The sequence below is a fragment of the Neolamprologus brichardi genome, chromosome 14, assembly GCF_056152115.1.
Source record: "Neolamprologus brichardi isolate AB-2024 chromosome 14, ASM5615211v1, whole genome shotgun sequence".
NCBI lineage: Eukaryota > Metazoa > Chordata > Actinopteri > Cichliformes > Cichlidae > Neolamprologus > Neolamprologus brichardi.
In genome coordinates this window covers 30,199,052-30,207,509 of record NC_142117.1, presented here as the reverse complement: position 1 = coordinate 30,207,509, position 8,458 = coordinate 30,199,052, and the positions used below count along the sequence as shown (strand labels likewise).

The window sequence follows — 8,458 nt, the reverse complement described above, 5'->3', positions numbered from 1 at the left end:
CCACGGAGGTGTATATAGTAAGTGGGTGGAGCTTTGTGCTGTCAAATATTTACCTAGGAGAGTAGCTGAGTTAGAGCAGGATAAGATCCGGGTCTTGATGCTTCTGTTTCACTGCAGCAAGATTATTGCTTGGGCAATGGATTTTCATACACTGTACAAATATATCTATCAGCTTTGCCTCACGATGCAGGTAGGAGAAGGTTTGCCTTCATCAATAATTCACTAATACACTGGTTCCTTCTAGTGTAGTCTTCTCAGGAAAATGTATGCTTGTCTTCTGTCACATACAGGTTGTTTGGGGTTTAGATGAGGTGAAAATCCTGAATCCTCCAGAGGAGGCTTTGCCAGACCATCTTTTGCAAGTACTCTACTCTTGTGATGAACCTACTACAGTACAGCTGGACTGTGTTGTATCCTTTGAAACTGGCACCATAAGCACATTTCTGCTAAGACAGTGGAATTGTGTCCCAGGTGTCAATAAAATAAGGACTGTGAAGCTGAATCTGCCAGACTGGTTGGTGTATCAACCTGATGGGATTGTTCCAGACTCTCAGTGGGTGCTGAGTTGTATCCTTCGAGCCTCAGTCAGACACACTGGATATGATGATACTGAGAAGTCTGTCAGAGCTCAACATGTGGCAAATTTGAAACCTAAGCCCTACTTAAGTCGACGTGTCAAACAACATCAGCTCTGTATTGCCTGGGGCACACAAATGCTCCAGCTAACTAAACAGTTTATCCAGAAACAGTGTGCCTTGGAAGAAGGTGAGGTTGGAGAAGTAAAAGTTAACTCTATATGAAGTTAAAGTGAAGCTATGAAAAAAAAAATTCACCATATTTGACAGCAATATTTTGTGAATCTTAAAGATTTCAGAGAAAGATGAAAAAACTCACACAGTCCTCGTTTTTTAAACTTTGCAATAACGATGCTAAATTGTAGGCTTCCAAATTTCATTTAGAAACGCTTCATTTGCTGTCTTCGATCTATGCTTCAACTGGAGAAAGCTTTGGTATCACAAAGACACTGAATCCCCACAGGAATGAGGTTCTGGAGTATTTACGTGTTAAAGCCATCTCTTTCCCATGGTATGATAGACTGTTTACAGTATATCTGCTAGTTTTCCATTCTGTCATTAAAGTTACCATTTAAGGTCATTTAAACAAGTCTTTTTTATGGGGGGGTTTCTAGGTGTACGCTTTCCATCTGGATATTTGTAACCAGACACTGCCAGGAAGCCTTGTGTGGCGTGTTTCATCATATAAATTCCCAAAATAGTTATATCACACCAGCAATACTCCTTACAAAGTCAGGTATAGTTCATTTTTTCTTACATATTCTATTTATCGCATTATCTTGACTTACATAAGGCTCATCTTCATTCACATTAAACACAGGTCACCTACATATCCAGATGAATGGAGAGTCTCAGGAATCCTCTGCATTTCTCTCTTCATTCAAGGTCCCTTTAAATGTGTGGTGCAATCTTATTGTGATGGTGCAAGGTAGAACAGTAAGTAGTCTTTTGTTGACACAGCATACCGTTTATCATGCACATCATCATCATAATGAAAAAAACATGCTCATTGTCATTGCATCTCAGGTGGCTGTCAATATGGTATGCTTGGATAAAGACCAGAGAACAGTTAAAACTTCTGAATATATGTAAGTGTATTTCTAATGTGACATCATGATTCAGTTATTACCCTGAGGAAGAAAATGCATTTGAGGTGTACTATAACACTATGTGCTCTTCTGCTGTAAATCATGCTTTACAGGTTTAGATTTATTATCATGCTTGATGACACGGAGGGATATTTTGTGATTGGAGGAGGGAAGTATATACCAGGAGTGAAAGGCTATTTTGGACCAGTGATATACCACCGGAACCGAATAGTGCCTGACATTATGGTATTTCTAGTAATACTGTACTTACTTAATACTTGTAGCTACATCCAACTCAACTGTTCACTGTGTTCAAGTCTGATTATATCTTTCTTTTTCAGTCTGAGCTTTATGTTCCAGATGTTATACAGAATTTAAATCTCACCAGGTGGCTGCAGACTTGTGAAGAATTTAGCTTTGACATGAATGTCAAGATCAGTGGCCATTCAATCAAGATCCAGCAGAAGACAGAAGCCGGTAATACCAGCAGTAGGGTTTCCTTACACTAGATGGTGCAAAAAATAACTTTTCAACTAAACTTTTTAAAATAATGACACTGTGAGTAATGTTTTTGTGCTGCTTTTCTTCAGAAACGTGCTCTCATGCTTTCCATAAGTGGGTGGTGAAACACAGACAAACATCAAATCCACAGTGTGCATCATGGGAAGCAGCTGCTCCTCGCAGAAGACATGCCGCTAAACTGGCCAAATTATTAGTTTTAAAACATGGTGAGAGATGAAGTATAATATTTTCAATTGCCAGGGCATTTTAAAATAGAATGCGGTCTGAATTAATGATGCTTTTCTGTAGTTGTAATAGCTGCTGTTTTGGATTCTGCATGTCATTAAACACATTAAAGTTCAATTTGTCCCTTGCAGAAGGAAGAGCAGTTAGCCTGCATGATTTGGGCAGAGCACTATACTCCTTATCACTCCATAAACTGGGCAAAGCGAGAAGCACAGAAGTGGTCAGCAAAGTATTATCACTGCTTCTCCAAGCTGGCTGTCTAGCTGATACTCGAGCTCTGCACATGTCATCTGTGCTCTACAGTACTGGCCTAGGAGTCCAGAAAGAGCCTTTTAAGGTCTGTTTTATCAGGTCATTTATAGTTTAATTAGTTGGTTTTTTTTTAAAAGCTTTTTTTCAATATATTCTCACATGTTCAAATGTATGATGCAGGCTTGGCTCCTCGGCCTGCTGGGTGCCCAAAAGGGTGATCGATTGGCATTGCTGCATCTTGGGCACCTGCACCACCTTGGACTGCATGGTCAGCCCAAGGATCATGATCTGGCCTATGCCTATTATGCTAACATTGCTCAACAGACAACTATAGACCGTCACAATCCCTCGCCACAGCAGGTTTGGAAACCATTGTTTTTTTCTATATAAATAATTTTTTTTATACAATGTATGACCTGCTTTACCAATACATTTAGATTACTTTTTATCATATCAGTTTTTCGATTTCTGTCCTCAATAAATGTATCTTTGTTTCTTCAGTTCATAAAAAAGCAGCAGTATAATGAAAGCGGCATTATTACAGTGATCAAAATTAGTTAACATTTAATTTAAAGCAAATTTATTTTTGAACCTTAGCATTTGTCTCCTCTTTTTTTTCTCCTTTTTAGACAACAGTTGAGGCTATTTTTGTGAACGATGAAAAGATGTTGAATATCCAGACCAGTGAAAACCACCACATCTTTCAATGGCTCAAACATCAGGCCCGGAGGGGAGCAACTGAGGCTGAGGTAGTCTACTGACTTTGTTGTTGCCCTTTTGTTTCAAGTATGCTTCTCACATTTCATCAAGCCAAAGACTGAGTTAACAGGTTTGTCACAAGACTAACTGCTGATATAACTGTTGGTATAATTGTTCTTCCACAAAGACAAAAGCAGAAGTAAAATCACTGATGTTCGTTAGCAAGAACTACAGAGGCTACAGAGGTGGAGCATGGGCAAAGGAAGCTCTGGTGGTGTTGATCTGCATCACTTTTTTTTAAAACTGGACTCCTACTTTATTAATGCACTGCAATGCCTGCAAACTCCCTAAGTGCTTTACTGGGACATGTGAAATTTACTGTAAAAAAAATCTAAAATAGTGGATTGAAATGATAATGTAGAACATCACAAGTAAATACATTCTCAAGAAATGGGGGATTTCAACATTTAGATTTTAGTAATACTTTGACAATTGTCTTACAGCAAGCTATTTCCCGCATGCTATTCTGGGGCCAGCAAGGAGTGACTCCAAACATCCTGGAGGCTGTGAGACACTATGAAAGGGGAGCTGTCCAGTGGGAGGATCCAGTGTCAATGTATGACTATGGGATAGTACTTCTGCAGGTCAGATTTGTGTTTGATATGCAATATGGAACAACATTGACAAATATCTTAATCTAAAGCATTTTCCTTCCACCTGTGTTAGCATTTAGTCACATCTACTTGTAATATATGAATGTTTCTCTCTGTAGGGACATGGAGTGGAAAAGAATATTCCAAAAGCTGTCACATTCCTAAAGAAAGCAATGGATAAGGTGGCTAAATGTTAATAACTTCTTTATAATGTATTTGTTATCTATGCTGTAACATCTGGAGTCCCCTTTAAGTTTGCATCTCATTCTGGTTCTCAAAATAATCGGTCCTAAAGGGTCATGTTCCTGCAATAAATGCCTTGGCCTGGTACTATGAGCACTTTGAGAAGGACTACAAACAGGCCATACAGCTATGGGAACAGGCCGATCTCCTCATGTGTCCAGAAGCAGCTTTCAATCTTGGTGCGATTTACTCACAGGGCCTTTATCCGGGAAAACCTGCCAACCAGGTAAGCTCAACTGTAACATCATCATCCACTGTAACGTATATGTCATGGGTCCTGTAAGTGGTAATAACGAATATATCTTATAATATAACAAATGTATCTGTCCTACAGTATATAGCCTATAAGTACTATCTGAAGTCTGCAGAGAGAGGAAATATCAGGGGAGGGATTCTGATTGCTGACATTTGGACCACTGGGATGCCTGGCTTTGTCAACAGACATCCATCGGACGCAGTTTTGTCAGCAACTTACTTTTTTTATTTATTTTAATTCACATGCATTTCTATTTGTCCCTTAACCAGAATGTATTCTTAACTGACTGCAGGTGGGTAAAGTGGGCAGGGGAGCACAACGGATACTTGGGCAGCATCTTACACAAAGCTTTGGATGCCTATCTCAAGAACGACGTGTAAAGTCTTTCTCTAGTCACAGTTGCCAAAATCCTGATCAGATCACTAGATTGCAATTACAGCTATTTCATCTTCTGACTTTGCTACAGGTTCACATCACTATTATATTACATGATGGCTGCTGAAGCAGGATATGCAGTTGCACAGTTTAATGTGGCGTACCTGTGTGAGCAAAATTCGGTAAGTAACAGAAATGTAAATCTGAAATGTGCCTCCATTAGCCTAAATGTTATTGTCACTTTCCTGCTTACTTCAGCTCTCCCTCTTTATTTACTACTTTTATGTCAATAGGGAGGTTTTCTGGATCCTGTTTATACATCCGACTGTATGTGGAGATATTACAACATTACGATCCAAAGTCAAAATCCTAACACTTATGGTAAGTCACTAACTTTAAATGCAACAGAACAGTTGCAGACTCGTGCACTTACTATACCGGATTTGATCTCAAAATCTGTTTTCGCCCCAGCTTTTATTAGGATGGGCGACTTGTTTTACGAGAGGCATGGTAACAGGCAGAAAAACTTGTTTTCTGCAGCACAGATGTACACACTGGCAGCACTAAGGAACAATCCCCAGGTTTACCTGCTTTTACATTACACCTTTGATATGTTTTTGTATATATTGTGTGCGTTTGTTTATGTTTTAGTAAGTCATACCGGTCATTTTCCACAGGGATGGTATAATTTAGGTGTCCTTGGTGAAGAAGGTTACAAGCTGCCACTGTCCATACTGATTAAACTTGGCATCTCAGAGTTATACCTGGCAGACAAGGAATTGCTTCTAAATGCCCTGTACAAAAGGTTTGTTTGAATACTGTCTGTATTAAAAATGCAGCTTACTGCACGTACGTATATGCAACAAAAAAACAACAACAATATTTCTTTCCAAAAGATGCAGAGACTCGGAAGATGCAGACTCATTCTTTCCTTGCAGCCTTGCCCTCTTCAGTGTATACGTACAGACATTTCAAAAGCACTATAGCGCTGCTATTAAGGTAAGTGTAATATCCATATCTACACCAAATCAGTGACCAACATAAGATTTAACAACCCAAAATTAGGTTCAAATACAATATGTCATAACTGAAGTACTCAATGTCTTTAAATTATCATTCTTTGTGTAGCCTGTAACATGTTTCTATCATTATACAATATAATGACATTCACACTGATAAGCAGTCATCAAATTTTAAAACTTGAAAATATTAAAATCTAAATCTATTAGGTAATGTGGTGTAGTATAATATTTCTCTATCAAATTAATATTGATACTGCTTCAATCTGAATTTTGTGTTCCTGTTCCTTTTATTTCCCACAGTTCTGCACTGCTCTTGCTGTGGTTGCAGCTCCAACAGTGTTTTTAATCATCCGTGGTATGTTCAGGAGACGCTTCTTGTCTCTGCACTAGAACCAAGGTTGTTATGACACTTGCCTGCAAACAAACTGAAGGACTATGTGGAAAACTCAACCTTCATTAGCACAGAAACACCACAATAGCTTACATATTGGTTACTTGGGACAACTGTACGGAGCAAAGCTGACATAAAAATGAATGTATTTTTTGTATATGTCTGTGTCTGTAATCTCTGTTTACTGCTGATAAAAAGACTCGCTTTTATTTTATTTTTTAATTGAATAAATCATAAAGATTGCTGTTTCCTCTGTTGATTATTTCATCTTGGTTCATTTGTGAGTGAATGACCATCAGATGGTCAATTCCACCATCACCACTTTATACTGCATCATGAGAAACATATATCTTATATTTCAAAATTAATATTTGGATTTATAATAAGTAAACAAACTAAACACATTTGTTTAAAAGCAGTAATAATATCCACAGCCCTGCCACTGCCACTATATATATATATATATATATATATATATATATACATATATATATACACACACAATGCTACTTACAAACAGAAAACAATCCAGAGAATTTCTATAGCAATTTATATTCTAATAATCAGAATTAAACAAGTAGTCACTGACAACTCTCCTCAGAACAAATTAGTTCAGCCACATCTTAATAGCAGTCTCAGAAGAGTTTAATTCCCCCTGGTTCTATTTTGGGGAATAATTTGGCATTTTGGGGGGGGGGGGGGGGGGGGGGGTGATGATAATATGACAAATGTTTAGTTAATTAATTTTACGATAACATTGCATCCTTCTACTGAGCTGAACATATGCTCACATTTTAAGATGGCATCCTGAAGAAAAAAAACCTTAAAACATCTAAAGAAAAAACAATTCACCCTACCATATTCTTTAGTAATATCACTTAATGAATTAAGCATATGTTTGATATTCCTTCGTTACTGGGGAAAAAGTATGAAAAGAATGCAGAAATCTGTGCCGAAATATTTTTTCAGGCTAAGGCAGGGGTCAGCAACCTGCAGCTCTCGGGTGGTTTGGGAAATATTTATTAAAGTATTTAGCTGAAGTGTATTTTATTTGTGTTTAGTTCTTTTTTAACTTGTAGTTCTAAATTGGAAGATTATTGTGATATTGAAATATAAAAATAAAATTGTATTTTTTTTTTTATTTTTTATGCTCAAAATAAGCGTCACACTCGCGGAAGCCGGTATACCCGCTGTGTATTTATCAAGACTTTCAACCCCAGATAGGCCAATTATGGATCTTCGGATCCACATTATGTCAGCAGCTGTTCTCCACCGTGAACTATGTTCATAACAAACACCGCTCACGCCTCATAGATGATAGCTTACGTAAAGATGAAAGTGACTTCGTACAGCCCCGATTTGCAGACGGTGTGCGCAGAGGTTCAGGAGCAGAAGTTCCATTGAAAACTACCACGGCAGACCCGCTGCTTTTCAGCATCTCTTCACTGACCACTTTTCATACACGGTTGCTGTACGCATACAGCCGGCTGTAGCTTTTCAGCTCACAGCCCGACAACACAACAGCAGAGAGAGCACAGACTTTAAGGCAATGAGGCATGATTGCGGGTGCCGCTCAGGTGCTTCCGACTCCCATGCAGCGGCGCTGCAGACCCCGCCCCGCCACACATTAACCAGGTAAAATACATATTTAGGCAGAATTTTGCAAATATCTATTTTTCATTTTATAGCAGCATAGTGCTTTTTCCCCCAATTATTTTTTAAAAGTCAGGTCAAGGCTCCAAAAGCCCAAAGGCGATATGAGGGGGGCGGCTCACAACAGGTTTTTTTTGCTACATGGATCATTTTAGTTCAGCTGGGTGTCTTTCCTTTTGTTATATTTCTTTAAAAGTTCAAAATGTGTTAATTACATAAATAAAATGTAATTTTCTCATTAGCACTTCATGGATACAATAAGCAACACACTTTAGTTGTTCACACAAAGCATAAAGGTAAAAAAAACCCCCAATATATACAGTGTTATTTTCATTTTAGATGTCAAAAAGTATTTGCGGCTCCCAGTGTTTTCTTTTGCGTGGAAACCGGGTCCAAATGGCTCTTTGGGTGTTAAAGGTTGCTGACCCCTAGGCTAAGGAATTTGCAGGAGTTGACCGGACAGGCTGAGCCATGTTGTTTTAAGCTAGCATTAGCCAAGAAGTT

The 8,458-nt window shown here is 38.4% G+C and overlaps 1 protein-coding gene across 2 annotated transcripts; it reads left to right on the top strand.

The window, feature by feature from the left end:
- The first annotated feature begins 66 nt into the window (after nt 1-66).
- si:dkey-24p1.6 (protein sel-1 homolog 3) lies at nt 67-6,495 on the top strand. 2 transcript variants are annotated; one of them, XM_006796556.3, is made up of 23 exons: nt 67-190; nt 291-765; nt 960-1,086; nt 1,190-1,311; nt 1,396-1,511; nt 1,602-1,663; nt 1,777-1,909; nt 2,005-2,140; nt 2,254-2,391; nt 2,542-2,747; nt 2,843-3,022; nt 3,292-3,411; nt 3,865-4,005; nt 4,134-4,196; nt 4,310-4,483; nt 4,592-4,719; nt 4,806-4,889; nt 4,980-5,070; nt 5,182-5,269; nt 5,360-5,469; nt 5,566-5,693; nt 5,785-5,887; nt 6,211-6,495. In XM_006796556.3, the coding sequence occupies exons 1-23, from the start codon at nt 98-100 to the stop codon at nt 6,298-6,300; spliced, it is 3,108 nt and encodes a 1,035-aa protein (XP_006796619.2). In that variant the 5' UTR covers nt 67-97; the 3' UTR covers nt 6,301-6,495. The 2 variants fall into 2 exon arrangements, with proteins under 2 accessions (XP_006796619.2, XP_087707744.1); XM_087851618.1 differs by having other exon boundaries at nt 5,182-5,693.
- Nucleotides 6,496-8,458: the final 1,963 nt, after the last annotated feature.